General features: G+C 44.7%; 2 protein-coding genes across 2 annotated transcripts in view; one reads left to right on the forward strand and one right to left on the reverse strand.

The window, feature by feature from the left end:
• Positions 1 to 18,472, reverse strand: part of Obsc (Obscurin) — a 58,677-nt gene that overhangs the window by 24,690 nt on the left and 15,515 nt on the right. The window contains exons 16-26 of the mRNA XM_028320385.1: positions 18,038 to 18,264; positions 11,397 to 11,572; positions 7,853 to 8,031; positions 7,218 to 7,343; positions 6,158 to 6,291; positions 5,269 to 5,414; positions 4,232 to 4,410; positions 3,551 to 3,747; positions 2,595 to 2,753; positions 1,285 to 1,529; positions 215 to 340 (exon numbers count right to left, since the gene is read on the reverse strand). Of these exons, the coding sequence (XP_028176186.1) occupies positions 215 to 340; positions 1,285 to 1,529; positions 2,595 to 2,753; positions 3,551 to 3,747; positions 4,232 to 4,410; positions 5,269 to 5,414; positions 6,158 to 6,291; positions 7,218 to 7,343; positions 7,853 to 8,031; positions 11,397 to 11,572; positions 18,038 to 18,264 (1,894 nt within the window). The remainder of the gene's footprint in view (positions 1 to 214; positions 341 to 1,284; positions 1,530 to 2,594; positions 2,754 to 3,550; positions 3,748 to 4,231; positions 4,411 to 5,268; positions 5,415 to 6,157; positions 6,292 to 7,217; positions 7,344 to 7,852; positions 8,032 to 11,396; positions 11,573 to 18,037; positions 18,265 to 18,472) is intronic.
• On the forward strand, positions 12,086 to 17,759 carry LOC114364292 (uncharacterized). Its single transcript, XM_028320397.1, has 2 exons — positions 12,086 to 15,134; positions 15,213 to 17,759. Exons 1-2 carry the CDS (start codon positions 12,273 to 12,275, stop codon positions 17,514 to 17,516), a joined length of 5,166 nt encoding a protein of 1,721 aa, XP_028176198.1. The 5' UTR covers positions 12,086 to 12,272; the 3' UTR covers positions 17,517 to 17,759.

Here is an 18,472-nt window from a genome sequence, read left to right on the forward strand (position 1 = left end):
ACGTAATTTGAATAAACTAAATTAAAATCACCCACAACTAGATAGAATTAAATAGCGGCGCAGGATTGGGAAAGCCGACCCAGGGAAGAAGGTGAGTCAGGAGCAGAATATCCGTCATGTATAGATGTATCTCCACATCAATGCTCAATGCTGTTATGCGAGTGAGTTGATAGAAATGTAGTTATTATCGCATTAGGAATAAAGTTGACATTACCATTCGACGTCGGGGTCGGGCGTGCCGGTGGCGCAGGCGGTGAACTTGGCGCTCATGCCGCGGAACACCTCGGTGTCGCCGATCTTCTTCAGGAACGCTGGGGGCTCCACCTTCTGCTTTCTTGCACTACAACATAGGCCAACGTCATTAAGTGCTATGAAGTACTTGTAGCTTTGGGTTTGGACTACGAGTATTGGTTTCTTTTCTATAGTGGTCTGTGGTCTGGTCTGTGAGCACGTAGAATTTTGTTTTTTGCTCGCGCGTAATTATGTTGCTATCGGGCTCACTCACTGCGGGTGCCAGTCGCACAGTCGCGACAGCAATATAATTACGCGCGAGCGATAAGAATGGGTAGCTAGGGGTCATTGGACAAAATTCTACGTGCTCACAGACCGGGCTTTAGACGTACACGTAAAAAGAAAAATAATCTCATTTTGCGGCCACTATAGTTCAATTAGCCTAACGATGTCCGTGTCGGACTGGAAAACTAAAGGAAAAAATTATTTGACTAAATATACGCCAGAATCATTACCGACTACTAAGTAGGTGCTTGTAGTTTTAGATCTGATCTCAACAATTTGTTGGCTAAGTGTCGGACTGCTGTCGTAAGAGGCGACAAAGGAAATGAGAAAATAATGTGAACATCAGGGCCAATAACGCATCTGGCCAGAGTGAAGAGTGAAAGCCAAATCTTTCATTTGCCTCTGGTAACTTGAAGTGTTCTTGGAGTGGAAACTAAATGACATAATGACTACTAATCCTCCATTTATCTTTAGCAAATCTAAATGACCTGCAGACCTAAAATAAACGCCTTGAAAAAATTTTATCGATGATTTTAGATGACAAATAATAATAATAATAAATAATTTCTTTATTGAATAACTTATTTGACTGTTTAAACTCTAGGCTAATATTATGCTACAAAAGGTAAAATTATACATGTGCCTGAAGTAGGTTTTTTTTTCCCCTGTATCTCAGGCGAAATATAGGCTAAATGTAAGGGCTTATCGCGTAAAATCGATAAAATGGTGAGATAAAAGCTAGGACTACAAATGATGATAACTACTCACATCTTGTCCACCACGTCCAAGGCCGCCTCGCACGAGGCTTCACCCTCCCTGTTCTTGGCCACACACTTGTAGGTGCCAGCGTCTTCTGGAACCAAGTCTCGCACGTAGAGGCAGCAGGCGTCGCCGTCCCGTTTGATGTTGTATTTGTCCCCGTGACGTAGCGGTGCACCGTTCTTGTACCAGGATATTTCTGGGGCGGGAACGCCGAGAACACGCGCCGGGAATTTGGCGTCGAACTTCGGGAGCTGGGAAAGTAAAATGTTGGTTATGACTTTTGATGAAGAAATGTTTTATTGTCTTTTAGAGTAGGCGCACACCGTTGATTTTTCGTCGGCCGATAGTTTAGTCGGGCAGTTGATCAGTATAGGCATGTATGGGAGTGCGCACGCACACTACCCCGATTCAATTTGGCCGATTCTTCATACAAATTAAAATCGGGCACAACTATCGGCCAACTAAAAATCAACGGTGTGCGCATACTCTTAAAAGTATCACTATGGATATATTGACGGTAGATGCTTTTGGCTGTGCGCTAAAACTAGCGCAGGTGTAGTGGCGCGTGTGAAAACTTGTCTCACGTATATAACGTTGTCCAAACTGCGCTGCTCATGTTATTTTTCGACACAGACACGTTTGCATGCGCGTTTTTCTCACCTGCTACAGGTCACAGTCCAGCTGTGGAGACAGGATCTCACCTTGCGCACGTTAACAGCCACCTCGGAGTTGTCCAGCTGTTGACCAGCGTCACGCCATACTTGCCAGCATCAGGCTCATTGATCTCTAGCCTACCAGTGGGAATAGGGAAGAGGTCTCACCTGCTGCAGGTCAGTGAATCGTTGCGAGAAGGTGGGCGGCGTGTAGACCTTGCGCACGTTGACCGCCGCTTCAGAGTTGTCCTCGCCGAGAGGGTTGACCAGCGTCACGCCGTACTTGCCAGCATCAGGCAGTTCACTAGCCCAGCTGTGAAGACAGGGTCTCACCTTGCGCACGTTTATAGCCGCCTCGGAGTTGTCCAGCTGTTGACCAGCGTCACGCCATACTTGCCAGCGTCACGCTATACTTGCCAGCGTCAGGCAGTTCTTGCTGATCTCTAGGCCCAGCTGTGGGAACAGGAAGGAGTTCTCACCTGCTGCAGGTCAGTGAATCGCTGCGAGAAGGTGGGCGGCGTGTAGACCTTGCGCACGTTGACCGCCGCTTCAGAGTTGTCCTCACCGAGAGGGTTGACCAGCGTCACGCCGTACTTGCCAGCGTCAGGAATTTTTGCCTAGCTGATCTCTAGCCCAGCTGTGGGAACAGGAAGGATGTCTCACCTGCTGTAGGTCAGTGAACCGCTGTGAAAAAGTGGGCGGCGTGTAGACCTTGCGCACGTTGACCGCCGCTTCAGAGTTGTCCTCGCCGAGAGGGTTGACCAGCGTCACGCCGTACTTGCCCGCGTCAGGCAGTTCTGCCTCGCTGATCTCTAGTCCCACCTGGAGATAGAAAGTGATTTATTAGTAAAAGTTGTCTATCGTGAGTATTGTAGGTTGTAATGATCTCTGTAAGCCTAGCTTGTGGGGGGAGACAATAATGCTTATTAAAGTTGTTTCTGAGGGTTGTGAAAGTGAGTCACAAACTATTCTTCTATCGTGTAATTAATAAGAATGAGGGCATCAAATCAATTTTGTCAGATAATGACGAATAAATGTGCCTTTTCAAGCTTGATTTTGTTTCAGTGAGAGATGAGTGAGCGGCAATGAGTTTGAATACACTTGGTAAAGTATTATTGGCTACTGAACTATTAGGTGACGTGAGACAAAAAGTTTGCAAACGGCTGCAATGTAACAGTGAACATAATTTTAAAAAGTTTGCGAACAGCTGCAAAGTTTCAGTCGTCACAACTTTATATATCGTACTTACTAAGGTATCGTAGATAATTTACTCACCCTTTTGCCATCGCAAGTGAGCAGCACCCTTTCGCTAGGCTTGAGCGGCTGGCCGTCCTTGGTCCAGGCCACCTCAGGCACAGGGTTGCTTACAAACGGCACGGATAGCAGCAAGGGCTGGCCCTCCAATGTGAAGGTGTTATATTCACAAAGACGTTGATATTAGACTCACCCTCTTGCCATCGCAAGCGAGTAGCACCCTCTCGCTAGGCTTCAGCGGCTGGCCGTCTTTAGTCCAGGCCACTTCAGGCACAGGGTTGCCAACGAAGGGAGCAGACAGCAGCAAGGGCTGGCCCTCCAACGCGAAGGTGTTATATTTACCAAGCTGTTGATATTCCACTTACCCTCTTGCCATCACAAGTGAGCAGAACCCTTTCACTAGGCTTCAGCGGCTGGCCGTCCTTGGTCCAGGCCACTTCAGGCACAGGGTTGCCAACGAAGGGAGCAGATAGCAGCAAGGGCTGGCCCTCCTCGGCAGTGGTATCGCGGAGGCCGTGGATGAGACGCGGGCGCTCTTGCGGGTTGGAGTCGTCAGTGCGACCTGCGAATGATGGTGGTGACTTTTTAAGTGATTTATGTATAATTTAATTTAACACGATTTTCCCCCTTGTGCTTTATGAAAAAGAAAGATCACCCAAATCTACAGGTGATAAGAATAAATGCAATTACGAGTATATCATCATTCCAATAATTCAAGTTATTTATGAATCTATGCCCGAGTTTTAATCAAGTTTTATGCGCCGTTTCAAGACTTGAACCGTGTAGCGCTGAAAGTAGACATTTCATGAACCTCAAACACAAGATAATTAAATTTTGAGAGATAGCGGGAAAGAACTATAGAATATCAAAGTTCATAACGCTGTACACAAAGAAAGTCTTAACTATGTTATGTGATCAAAGTATGGACTAGATTGTGACGAGATAACTTCTTCATGTAGTCTTCAATAGTGGTGGACTTATGAAGCCGCAAAATCCAAAGAAACTGTAAACGCCAGATAAACCTACTTCAAATAAACAATACTCACTAGCAACAGTGAGTTCAGCGCTGCTGCCGGTCTCTCCCTTGTCGTTGATGGCCATGACGCCGTAGGTGCCGGCGTCGGCGGCGGTGGCCTTGTCGATGAGCAGCGCGTGCGAGCCGTCCGGCTGCGATACAACCCGGACGCGCGTGCCGTCCGGGACGATCTCTTTGCCGTTGTGGGTCCTGTGGGAAAACATGACTTCGTTTGATTCTTGGAATTATGGATATTTTTAAGTAGATGAATCTAATGCTCGTTTTCACCATCAATCCCTAATTTTTAAGTTACCCCTATTATGGTAACAAATAACAGGAATTTTGTTTTCATATGGGCCACTTAAAAATTAGGGATTGATGGTGAAAACAGGCATAAGATTGAGATTCGACTCGAGTTTTTAGCGTTTTGTTCAAATACAGGCTAGAAATTTTGTACAAACATCCTAATTCTAATAAAAGGGTTGCTACGCCGGGAGTTAAAACCGAATATGTGTAGACAGATGTTTGGGGATATTGCCGTTCGGCTTTGCCGAACGCCGCTTTGCCTTTGGTCAATACACTAGTAGTCACTGAAGCCAAATCAGTAAGATGGGTTTTGTTGTTTAACAAATTCGGTCAACAACTCAAATAGAAGGATGATATCCTAATGTTGGGTACATTATGGTCACGAAAAGATTGATTAATGAAGCAAGATGGGGCTAAACAGCCTTACCACTCGATGGTGGGCGGGAAGCCCAAGACCTTGACTTCGAGCTTGACGGGGAAGCCCTCGATGACCTTGGTGGGCATCAGCTCTGCGATGAACGCTGGCTTGCGTTCTTTTTGGGTCAGCTCCACTTTTGTCCTTATTAAAGTAAGAACAAGACAACCAGCCTTACCATTTGATTGTCGGCGGTGGAAAGCCCAACACCTTGACCTCGAGCTTGACGGGGAAGCCTTCGATGACCTTGGTGGGCATCAGCTCGGCGATGAACGCCGGCTTGCGCTTCTTCTGCGTCAGTTCCACCTTTGTCCTTAATAAAGTAAGAACAAGACAGCCAGTCTTACCACTTGATGGTGGGCGGCGGGAAGCCCAAGACCTTGACCTCGAGCTTGACGGGGAAGCCCTCGATGACCTTGGTCGGCATAAGCTCCGCGATGAACGCCGGCTTGCGCTCCTTCTGCGTCAGCTCCACCTTTGCCTTCGATGCGACCTGGTGGTTTTGGAATTTTGGATGTTAGGATTCTGTTTAGAATACGAAACAAATAATAATATCTTCTTTGGTTTTTTTAGCTAGCAAAATTTGTATAGTGATCATAATTTAAATGAAGGGTTGCATGTAACCTCCTTGCTCAAACATACCAGATATGTGCGTATTATGTTATGTCAAGTTTATGGACGTGCACGCATTCGTGAACCAGTGACTTAACGCTTAAAAAGTTCAAAATTGTGAAGTGTAAAAGTGAGTTTTACTCGGTGGACCAACGATCTATCTAGTTAAAGTCGCGGGAAGCACTTGGACGCAGGCAGTAAACTTTTGGCTGCTGTATTTGACACCGTTTGGATGAAACGATTGTTAATGGTAAGGTCTTCGTCTGATAAGGACTTAAGGATTGTATTGATGTAGTTTACTGGTTACTGGTCGCTAGTGAAAACGAAAACGAAATGCGAGAGCGGATCCCGCGCAGACCGCCATAGTGACGTAGCTAGCTTTTAGTCGCGCGTAGTGATGTGGGCAGCCTGGTGACACGAGTCGAGAAGATCTATGTGCAGACACGATTTATATCAAGTAAATATAAATAACTCTCTCATGTAAGCGAATTGGCTTTTGTTGTATTGCTACACATATGCGAAAACATGTAAATGGTGTATAGTTTCTTAAGCAGTGGTTAATCTATTATTGTTTCTCTGTATGTTTTCCAAACAAAATAAAATAAATAAATAAATAAGAGTTACCTCGCCCAGCTTGTTGGCGACGGTGAGCTCGTAGCGGCCGGCGTCCTCGGGCCGGCAGCAGTCCACGCTCAGCCCCACCACGCCGCCCGGCTGGTTGATGAAGTTCACCGCCTGCGACGGACGCACCGGCAGCCCTGCCAGAACACACAGTGTAAAGATAAATAAAATAATAAATATAAATATCCTTAGACGTTTTACACTGCGCTTCTAGTCCCAAACTAAGCAAAGCTTGTACTATGGGTACTAGACAACGGATATAAACATACTTAAATACTTGTTTTTTGTAAATACATACTTATTATACATAGAAAACACCCAGTCCAATACAAAAAAACATGTTCATGCACACAAATGTTTGTACTGTGCGGGAATCGAACCCGCTACCTCCGGAATAGTAGTCCGTTTCGAACCACTACACCAAACGGCCGACAAAAGATGACGGCAGATCAAGCGAAACAGTGCGGAGTCTTATGCAGCGAAAGGTCACTGACTGACTCACGTCAGGACATCCCAGAAATTACAAGTGCTAGGAGTCTCAAATTTTGCATGGGAGTTTCTTTTAGAACGTAGGTGCTCACTGACGGGATTTTGAAAAATTTAGCTCCTAAAGGGGCAAAACGGGGTTCACGCGTACGAAGTCACGGGCGGCCGCTAGTTTTAATATCACATGAATCCAATAACCTAAGGTGTGAATCGAATCCAAGAACCCATAGCAAAAAAAAAATCACTGCAGTATAAATTGATAATGCTGGTCTAAAAAAAATTGATGTAGAGATAGATGGCACCTAGGAGTTGGATAGGATTTGTCAAAAGAATATTAAATTAAGTAAAATAGAGAATGAAAGATTATGTGTAAAGGAACTATTTAAAGAAAAAGACGAAAATTGAGGTCATTCTACAAAGGACGAATCGCGAAATTATCACAGAGTAGCTGAAGACTAGCTACCTTTTCTTTTCTCTCGAACTCACAGGGCCAAAATGAATCAATTTTTTTTATTATACCATGATTTATTTAAACACAACGATTTATTTTTATTATACCATGATATGAATGACTCACCATCCTTGAACCACTTGACCTCGGGCGCGGGGAAGGCCATGACGCGCGCCTCGAGTTTGAAGGGCTGTCCAACTACCGCCTTCACGTCTTCCAGCTCCTGCGTGAACGACGGCTTGCGCGGGGTCGCTGTCGAACACACACTCGTTAGAAATGATACGAAGTTTCGATGCTAAAGGACGATTAAAAGATTGCTGACAATTAACAGCAAAAGTCTTGTCTCGAAAACAGATTCATAGATTCGGCTGAAATGGCTGCGCATTGATATGTCGCAGATCACTGGACATGAAACCACACAAGATCAAGGTAAATGGAAAAAACTCTTAACGAATCTCTAGTCTTGTATCATGTAGGACAGAGGTTCCCAAACAGTGTCTGTGGTCTACGGACAACCCCGGCGGTCCGCAGGTCTACAAACAATTTTAAATTTCGCGAGTGATGGACTTATCATGAGATTATCTGTATTTGACTTTCTAAATGAAGATGTCCCCTTTTTAATTAATGCTTGTTTTAGATAGACTGTTTGGTATCTCTTTATTTACGGATTTTTTTATATGGTCCCTGCGAACAATAAAGAAACCAAAGTGGTCCCTAGTCCAGAAAATGTTGGGAACCACTCATATAGAGGGCACACTCACGGTTGACGGCGACCGCGCACTGCGCCGCCTGGTCGCCGTGCGGGTTGGAGACGACCAGCTTGTAGGCGCCGCAGTCGGCGGGCTCGGCGCGCTCGATGCTCAGCTTGATGGTACCATCAGGCAGCGCGGTTTGCTTCACGCGGCTGTCGTCTTTGGGGAGCTCCACGCCGTCTTTGTACCTGAGAACGAAAATGGAACATGTCATCATCATTTCAGGTGAGAGCAGATCCTCAAAGAACACTAGAAAGCAAATCCTGACTATCTGACAACCCAGATCAGGCGTCTCGCGCGCCAGAGAAATTTCCGCCAGGTTCACCTTGATCATCATCTCATCGCGGGCGTGGTATTCTTACCACTTGGCGTTGTATTTCTTTGTAGGCGTGGCTTACCACTTAGCAACAGGGATGGGGCTGCCATCCACCTTGCACTTGAGCTCGAACGGCTCGCCCTCGTCCACGTCCTTCTGCTTCTCCAGCTTGTGGACGAAGCCGGGCGACGCGCGCGCGAGAGATATCTCCGCCTCGCATACGGCTTCGCCCGCCAAGCTCACCTTGACCATCATCTCATTGTGAGAGTAGCTTACCACTTGGCGACAGGAATGGAGCTTCCGTCAACCTTGCACTTGAGTTCGAGCAGCTCTCCCCTCATCCACTTCCTTTAGCTTCAACAGTGGGCCTTGTGCGGACTAGACATGTCTCCACCTCGCACGCTGCCTCACCTTGACCATCATCTCATTGGGGGCGTGGCCTGTATACTAATTAGCATTGTATCTCTTTGTAGGCGTGGCTTACCACTTGGCGACAGGGATGGGGCTGCCGTCCACCTTGCACTTGAGCTCGAGCGGCTCGCCCTCGTCCACGTCCTTCTGCTTCTCCAGCTTGTGGATGAAGCCGGGCGACGCGCGCGCGAGGATCTCCACCTCGCACGCTGCCTCACCCACTAGGCTCACTGAGGGGACCTTGATCTCATTGGGGGCCGGGCGTGCTTACCACTTGGGAGTTGTGTGACGTAATTGTAGGTGTGGTGTACTTACCACTTAGCTTAGCGCGCTGAAAAGATCTCCGCCTCACCCGCCAAGATTACTGTGCGAACCTTGACCATCATCTCTTTGTGGGCGTGGCTTACCATTTAGCAACAGGGATGGGGCTGCCGTCCACCTTGCACTTGAGCTCGAGCGGCTCGCCCTCGTCCACGTCCTTCTGCTTCTCCAGCTTGTGGACGAAGCCGGGCGACGCGCGCGCTAGCGATATCTCCGCCTCGCATACGGCTTCACCCTCTAAACTCAATGACGTTGTATCTCATTGTGGGCGTGTCTTACGTGTCTTACCTTTTGGTGACGGGGATGGGGCTACCGTTTACCTTGCACTTGAGCTTGAGCTCTTCTGCTTCCAGCTTATGCATGATGCATGAAGCCAGGCGTCGCGCGCGTTAGAGAGATCTCGGTCTCACATACAGCCTTGCCCGCTAGGCTTACTGAGGGGACCTTGAGCATCTTCTCATTGGGGCCGTGGCTTACTTAACACTTAGCGTTGTATCTCACCATGGGCGTGGCTTACTTACCACTTAGCGACAGGGATGGGGCTGCCGTCCACCTTGCACTTGAGCTCGAGCGGCTCGCCCTCGTCCACGTCCTTCTGCTTCTCCAGCTTGTGGACGAAGCCGGGCGACGCGCGCGCGAGGGATATCTCCGCCTCACCCAATGGACTCACTGAGCGGACCTTGAACATAATCTCAATGTGGGCGTGTCTTACCTCTTGGTGACGGGCACTGGGCTACCGTTCACCTTGCAGCTTGAGCTCTTCTGCTTCCAGCTTATGCATAAAGCCGGGTGTCACGCGCGTTGAGAGACATCTCCGTCTCACATACAGCCTCTCGCACTAGGCTCACTGGGGGGACCTTGAGCATCATCTCAATGTGGGCATGGCTCACCACTTGGGCATTGTCTCTTTGTGGGCGTGACTTACCATTTAGCAACGGGGATGGGGCTGCCGTCCACCTTGCACTTGAGCTCGAGCGGCTCGCCCTCGTCGACGTCCTTCTGCTTCTCCAGCTTGTGGACGAAGCCGGGCGACGCGCGCGAGAGAGATATCTCCGCCTCGCACACTGCCTCACTCACTAAACTCAATGACGTTGTATCTCATTGTAGGCGTGTCTTACGTGTCTTACCTTTTGGTGACGGGGATGGGGCTACCGTTTACCTTGCACTTGAGCTTGAGCTCTTCTGCTTCCAGCTTATGCATGATGCATGAAGCCAGGCGTCGCGCGCGTTAGAGAGATCTCGGTCTCACATACAGCCTCGCGCACTAGACTCACTGAGCGGACCTTGACCACCATCTCATTATGGGCGTGGCTTGTATACTAATTAGCATTGTATCAGTCGGCCGTTTGGTGTAGTGGTTCAGAACGGACTACTATGCCGAGAGGTCCCGGATTCGATTCCCGGCCGGGCAGAAATTGAAATGATGAATTTTAATTTCTGTGACGGGTCTGGGTGTGACTATGTATAATATTTATGTATTTAAAAAAAAAGTATATAAGTAGTATATCCGTTAAGCTAGCACCCATAACACAAGCATTAAGTTGCTTACTTTGGGGCTAGCTGGCGCTGTGTGAAATTGTCCAAAAGATTTATCTCACCATGGGCGTGGCTTACTTACCATTTAGCGACAGGGATGGGGCTGCCGTCCACCTTGCACTTGAGCTCGAGCGGCTCGCCCTCGTCGACGTCCTTCTGCTTCTCCAGCTTGTGGACGAAGCCGGGCGACGCGCGCGCTAGGGATATCTCCGCCTCGCATACGGCCTCACCCACTAAAGTCAATGACGTTGTATCTCATTGTGGGCGTGTCTTACGTGTCTTACCTTTTGGTGACGGGGACGGGGCTACCGTTCACCTTGCAGCTTGAGCTCTTCTGCTTCCAGCTTATGCAAGAAGCCGGGCGTCGCGCGCGCTAGAGAGAAATCTCCGTCTCACATACAGCCCCGCCCGCTAGGCTCGCTGAGCGGACCTAGACCATTATCTCATTGTGGGCGTGGCTTTAACACTTGGGCATGGTATCTCTTTGAGGGCGTGACTTACCACTTAGCAACAGGGATAGGGCTGCCGTCCACCTTGCACTTGAGCTCGAGCGGCTCGCCCTCGTCGACGTCCTTCTGCTTCTCCAGCTTGTGGACGAAGCCGGGCGACGCGCGCGCTAGCGAGATCTCCGCCTCGTAACTGCTTCACTCGCCAAGCTCACCTTGACCATCATCTCATTGTGAGCGTAGCTTACCACTTGGCGACAGGAATGGAGCTTCCGTCAACCTTGCACTTGAGTTCGAGCAGCTCTCCCCTCGTCCACTTCCTTTAGCTTCACCAGTGGGCGTTTATTTATTTATTTATTTAAACTTTTATGCCAAAATAAATTAAATAAATTAAATAAAATAAAGGCGTTGTGCGGGCTAGAGATGTCTCCACCTCGCACGCTGCCTCACCTTGACCATCATGTCATTGGGGGCGTGGCCTGTATACTAATTAGCATGGTATCTCTTTGAGGGCGTGACTTACCACTTGGCGACAGGAATGGGGCTGCCGTCCACCTTGCACTTGAGCTCGAGCGGCTCGCCCTCGTCGACGTCCTTCTGCTTCTCCAGCTTGTGGACGAAGCCGGGCGACGCGCGCGCTAGGGATATCTCCGCCTCGCATACGGCTTCGCCCGCCAAGCTTACTGCTCGGACCTTGTACTATAAGAGAAGAGTAGAAAGATCATTAGCAAAATGTCTTGTGTCTATTCATATTCAAATTCGTTCAATTTATAAGGGAGCGACGATAGCCGAGGTCCCAGACTGGCCGACTCATGATCCGAGTACCGCGAGTGTTTGATGTCCGCCACCGCTCGATTATTGTAGGGAACCCACTTGTAACACAAGTGTTCAGAAATCGATTACGACATCACTAGCGAACGCGCACATCACTACGCACGAAACTAACAGAAAACGGTTGCGATCGCGCCCGGCGCCTACCCCACTTGACTACCATTCCTCTAACCGCGAACATCAAATATTTGTATACGTTATTTCATGTTATAAACGCTGAGTATCGAAGAAAGCGAGTTTTAATCACAAATACATCACATCCATCTACATGGTACTTCTACGCCGGATGCAAAGCAAGGAATCGTCGTGATCAACTGCATAAATCGGACACGCGAAACCAGCAGAGAAGGCAGCATTGAATACACGGTCAGGTCAATCCTTTCATTTTCCTATCATTATTCATAATCCGCAGTGTTTTGTGCTAATAGTGGTAATATCAGTGCGTATTACAAGTTATTAAACCGGTGAAAGTGACGTTGAAACGGTCAAGGTCACGTAAGTATTGCCGTGCAATTTATTCACATAAAATCAGTGTTATCTTGTTCTCTTGTGTTCCACAAACGCCAAAATGACTAAAAAGAAGCATTCTCTCACTCATTTTGAAAGTTTAGATGATAATTTAGTAAGAGATTTGACTAGAAAAAGGGGCGTTATTCGCGGTAAACTAACGTTATTTTTAAAATTTGTCGATTCCTTAGAAAATATCACAATTACTGAGGCAATTCGAACAGAATTACAAACGCGCTTAGAAAGGGCGGAATCGTTTCTATCTAGTTTTTCAGAAATACAAGATGAAATAGACGTTAACGTACCTGAAATTCAAATTGAAAAAGAATTAAAAGAGAGAGAAACCTTCGAGAATCAGTTTTATGCTTGTGTAGCTAAGTCTAAATGCATAATTAACGAAAATTCAGTGGAAACACAAAACAATAAATCATTTTCTAAAGGTTCCTGTGCAATTAAACTACCCACGATTTCACTACCCTCGTTTGATGGTTCATACGACCAGTGGTTGGAATATCGTGATACATATCTGTCTCTGATACATAACTCTAAAGAAATAGATAATGTTCAAAAATTTCATTATTTGCGTTCTTCTCTCACGGGTAATGCATTGATGGTTATTAAATCATTGGAGTTTTCATCTGAAAATTATATCATAGCATGGGATCTATTGGAAAATAGATATAACAATAATCGTTTACTTGTCCAAAATCATGTCAAGGCGTTGTTTAATATTGCATCACTAAATAAGGAATCATCAGTGCAGATTCGTAAGCTGATTGATAACATTTTGAAAAATATGCGTGCCCTTAAGACCTTAGGTGAGCCAACTGAGTCTTGGGATACTTTAATTATTTATTTAATCACTTCTAAATTAGACTCATGCACTGAGCGTGAATGGGAATACTACAAAGGTACTCTCACACAAACACAGTCTGGCACACGTTTAAAATTAAATGATATTTTAGATTTTCTTAAAAATAGGGCGGATGTCTTAGAAACGATTAATTTATCTCACAGTAAAGGTAGCACGACGTCTGATAACAACATTAAAAACCGGTTGAATACTCAAAATAAATCACATAGTTTTGTAACAACACAAAATAAACAATCAAACACATTAAACAAAAATAATTCAAAGCGTTCACGTAATTGCAGTATGTGTAACGATACTCATCCACTATACGCATGCAATTCATTTTTGAATTTGTCAGTTAAAGATAAAATTAGTTTTTTAAAAGAGAAAAAGCTATGCTTTAATTGTTTACGCGCCGGCCATATTTTATCTGAATGTTGGTTCGGCCCATGTAAAATATGTAATCAAAAACACAACAGCTTAATTCATAGTGATGACGCTTCAACATCATCAGCTATGGTGCAAGTTTCAGAGTCACAGAATGCAGTCGGTTCGCATTCTAGTAACACAAACTTATTGCATTCAGCAGCACACGCATCAAATACGCATAAAATTAATACTTCTCATTCATTATTAGAGAATGTATTGTTATCCACAGCTTTGGTTGAAATAGCAGATGCAAATAATACCTACCACACTACTCGCGCTTTATTAGATAATGGTAGTCAGCACTGCTTCATTAGTCAATCATTATGTCAAAAATTAAACGTTCCATTAATACAGTCCACTGTTCAGGTCACTGGTGTTGGTAACTCAGTGACTCATTCATCAAAATCGTGTGACATAAATCTAAAATCAAAATACACAGATTATAGTACTCGCTTAAAATGTTTAGTTTTGTCTCAAATCACGGCCCAATTACCTGCACTAAATAGTAAATTGCAAATTAGTGTTCCAAAAAATATTCAGTTAGCCGATCCGTATTTTCAATCTCAAACTGAAATTGAGTTGTTAATAGGTGCAGATAAATTTTGGGACTTATTAAACGATGGCTTAATTCGCTTAAATAGTGGCCCGTATTTGCAAAATACTAAATTGGGATGGATAATATCTGGTCCAATAAAAAATAAAACATTTACTCGCATAAATAGGGTTCAGTGTAATTATTCACAATCATTAGATACTCAACTTAGAAAATTTTGGGAGTTGGAAGAAATCACTTCATGCAATAAACTCACAAAAGACGAATTAATATGCGAAAAATTATTCAATGAAACGACGTATCGAGACGATGCGGGCAGATTTTTTGTGCGCATTCCATTGGCTAAGGCCAGCGACACACTAGGAGATTCATACGCACTCGCACAAAATAGATTTTTCGCTCTTGAACGTAAACTAGATCGTAGTTCACCTGAATATAAAAAACTATATTGTGATTTCATGAATGAATATATACAATTGGGACATATGACTCGCATTAATAATTATACATTTCCAAATTATTTTTTGCCTCATCATGGTGTGTTGCGCGAACACAGCACCACCACAAAACTACGAGTTGTATTTGATGCAAGTGCGAAAACTACATCAGGTCAGTCGCTTAACGACATACAATTAATAGGTCCTTGTTTGCAAAATGACGTTTTCTCTATATTACTGCGTTTTCGTCAGTTTAATTATGTAGCATGCGCTGACATTGAGAAAATGTACAGGCAAATCAATATTCAATCCGACCAAAGAAATCTTCAATTAATTATTTGGCGTGAAAATAAATCAGATGAACTCGGTGTATACCAGCTTAATACCGTTACATACGGCACGGCGTCTGCGCCGTACCTTAGCATTCGATGCATCAAACAGCTGGCGTTAGAATGCGAGGATGACGTAATTAAACGCATTATTGACGAGGATTTTTTCGTTGATGATTTGGTAACAGGTCACGATAATAAAGACACTTTAATGGACATTTGTGGTAAAGTTTCAGACATTTTAAAGTCGGCATGTTTTCCCTTACGTAAATGGATGTTTAATCTAGAACCTTCCCATAGTAAAATTACAAAAGAATTATCAATAGATAAAAATTGTTCAACAAAAACGCTTGGGTTGGGTTGGTCTCATTCTGAAGATTTATTACACTTTACTACAAAAATTGATCCTAACTTTACCAATGTTACCAAGCGCATAATTTTATCTGTTATCTCACAAATCTATGATCCGTTGGGTTTATTATCGCCAGTAATTATAATAGCAAAAATATTATTGCAAAGGCTATGGCTTTGCAAGCTGGGCTGGGACGACTCCGTGCCTAATGATATTTGTAATGAGTGGCATAATTTTATTAACACATTTCAGTGCTTACAAAACATACGCATACCACGTCACGTGAGGGAACCCCATTCTAAATACACGGATTTGCACATATTTACAGACGCATCACAGGACGCGTATGGGGCCTGCGCGTACGTGAGTACTTACAGCGATGATTCACCAGTGCTAGTCAGGTTACTTTGTGCGAAAAGCAAAGTCGCTCCTATTAAGCCAGTCACTATGCCACGGCTTGAACTTTGCGGTGCCTTAGTCGGGGCTAAATTATTTAAGAAAATTAGTGAGTCATGGAGAATAAGTTTTAATAATGTTTATTTTTGGTCAGATTCAATGATTGTCGTCAGCTGGGTCAAAATGTCTCCAAATCTATTGAAACCTTTTGTTCAAAACCGAGTGGTACAAATAAATGATTTGACCGGTGAGTTGCCGTGGCGACATGTCGCGGGCAAAGATAACCCGGCCGATCTGTTGTCACGTGGACTACCACTCGATGCATTACAACAATCAGATATTTGGTGGCACGGGCCAGAGTTTTTGCGTGAAATTAAAAATGAATCTAGTCAAAATGATGTTCAAGTTCTTGATATGTGTGAAATACCGGAGTTAAAATCAAATAATTGCACAATATCATGTTTAGCTAAATTAAATAATGCATTTCCTTTTGAACGTTTCTCTAATTGGAATCGAATGAGACGCACAATGTGTTATGTGTTGCGATTTATTAATAATTTGCGCATAAAAAACAAATCGCAGCGCAGCAGCGGCCCATTCTCATCGAAAGAGCTTACTGAGTCGGTAAATGTTTTAGCAAAATTTGCACAACAAGAATCACATCCAGATGTTTACCACGCTTTAGTAAATAACCTACCTATAAAATCTAGACATATTTCCGGTCTGGACGTTTTTTTGGACAATTCGGGTCTTATTAGAGTGGGAGGAAGATTGCAAAATTCTGAACATTATTCTTATAATAAAAAACACCCTATACTTTTAAGCTCAAAGCATATTTTCTCTCAACTTTTGTTTCGATTTGAACACATTCACTTACTTCATGCTGGACCTCAGCTGCTTCTTGCCACTATTAGAGACAGTTGGTGGGTACTCAGAGGGCGAGATTTGGCGAAGCAAACTGTACATAAGTGCATTTCGTGTACACGTCAAAGAGGAAAGACATTAAATATAAAAATGGGTAACTTACCATCTGAACGACTAGAGCCAGGGTATCCATTTCAGCGTTGCGGGGTTGATTACGCAGGACCTGTGTTCATTTTAAATCGAAGGGGAAGGGGGGCAAAATTGAGCAAATGTTATATATGCCTATTTGTTTGTTTTACTACTCGTGCAGTGCATTTAGAGTTAGTAACGAGTCTCAGTTCTGAAGCATATTTATTAGCTTTAAGAAGGTTTTTGTCTCGTCGCGGAAAGCCAGCGGAAATATTTTCCGACAACGGAAAAACCTTTGTAGGCGCTTTAAAAGAATTATCTCAGTCATTTATTAATAATCAAACAGATATCATAAATTATACGGCCAATGAGAATATCAAATTTAGCTTCATTCCACCGTATTCGCCCCATTTTGGTGGTTTGTGGGAGGCAGGGGTCAAGTCGACCAAACACCATTTGCGTCGGTTAGGGAACGCGAACCTCACTTATGAGGAATATTCAACATTATTGGCACAAATCGAAGCAATCCTTAATTCCAGACCCATGTATCCCATGTCGACCGATCCCAACGACCTACTTCCACTCACTCCAGCCCATTTCCTGGTTGGCCGACCGCTTGTTGCGCCTGGCTACAAAGACATCACGACTGCATCTACGCCTCACTTGAACCGGTACGAGCGCGTCGAACAAATGCGGCAGAACTTCTGGAAGCGCTGGACGAAGGAGTACATCGGGGAACTGCAGACCAGAACCAAATGGCAGATTAACCAGGACAACTTGGCGCCTAACACTCTGGTGCTCATAAAAGAGGACAACTTGCCACCACTAAAATGGCGACTAGGAAGAGTAACACAAACCTTCCCGGGAGAAGATGGACTAGCTCGAGTGGCAGACGTAAAAACTGAAAGCGGAATCATAAGAAGAAGCTACCAGAGATTATGCCCATTAATGCCAGAAGAATAACCGTTGGAGGCAGCTGCTCCAAGGCGGGGGGCATGTTCAGAAATCGATTACGACATCACTAGCGAACGCGCACATCACTACGCACGAAACTGACAGAAAACGGTTGCGATCGCGCCCGGCGCCTACCCCACTTGACTACCATTCCTCTAACCGCGAACATCAAATATTTGTATACGTTATTTCATGTTATAAACGCTGAGTATCGAAGAAAGCGAGTTTCAATCACAAATACATCACATCCATCTACAACAAGCATAATAATATATATTTAAAAAATGGCTGTTCACTAACTCAGTTTAAGGACGAACTGTAGTGAATTTTATGAAAGGGTTTTAATAGTTCCTCTGATACAAAAGAAGGACAAAGTTAAACAAAAAGTTACCACTTCTTCTCAGCCGAGCTTGCAGCCGATATGTTGTCCAAAAGTGGTGGTAATGCAAGCTATGTATATTTGGGATGTTTAAGTGATCTGAACAGGGCCTACAATCCTACATCCTAAAATTTACTGACTTGTGACTTACTTTGCCAGCATCCGAAGCGTTGAAGTGCTTGATGGCCAGTTCGCTGTTGACCTGTCCCTCCACCTCTGTAGTGAGTTTATGGCGATCATCATTAACGATTTCTTCTCCGTCCTTGTACCACAACACGTCGGGTTTGGGCACGCCGTCGCAACGCACTTTGAGAGTGACGTCATCGTAGTCTTTCACAGTCTCCTTTTGGAGAGGCTTCACGAATATCGGCTCGCCAGCTGATGGATGAAAAGGGTATTTATTAGAATACAGTTGCAATCCAAACTATGATCTTAACATCGGTTTTTAAATTATATTCTGGTATTTGCTAATTAAAAACAAATTTAAAATATAATTGTTTTAAATGAGATAAAGTAATATACATGACAGTTTTAAAGTAGGCGCACACCGTTGATTTTTCGTCGGCCGATAGTTTAGTCGGGCAGT

This window comes from Ostrinia furnacalis, unplaced genomic scaffold (genome assembly GCF_004193835.3).
Source record: "Ostrinia furnacalis isolate ACB-3 unplaced genomic scaffold, ASM419383v2 OfSCF0416, whole genome shotgun sequence".
Classification (NCBI taxonomy): Eukaryota; Metazoa; Arthropoda; class Insecta; order Lepidoptera; family Crambidae; genus Ostrinia; species Ostrinia furnacalis.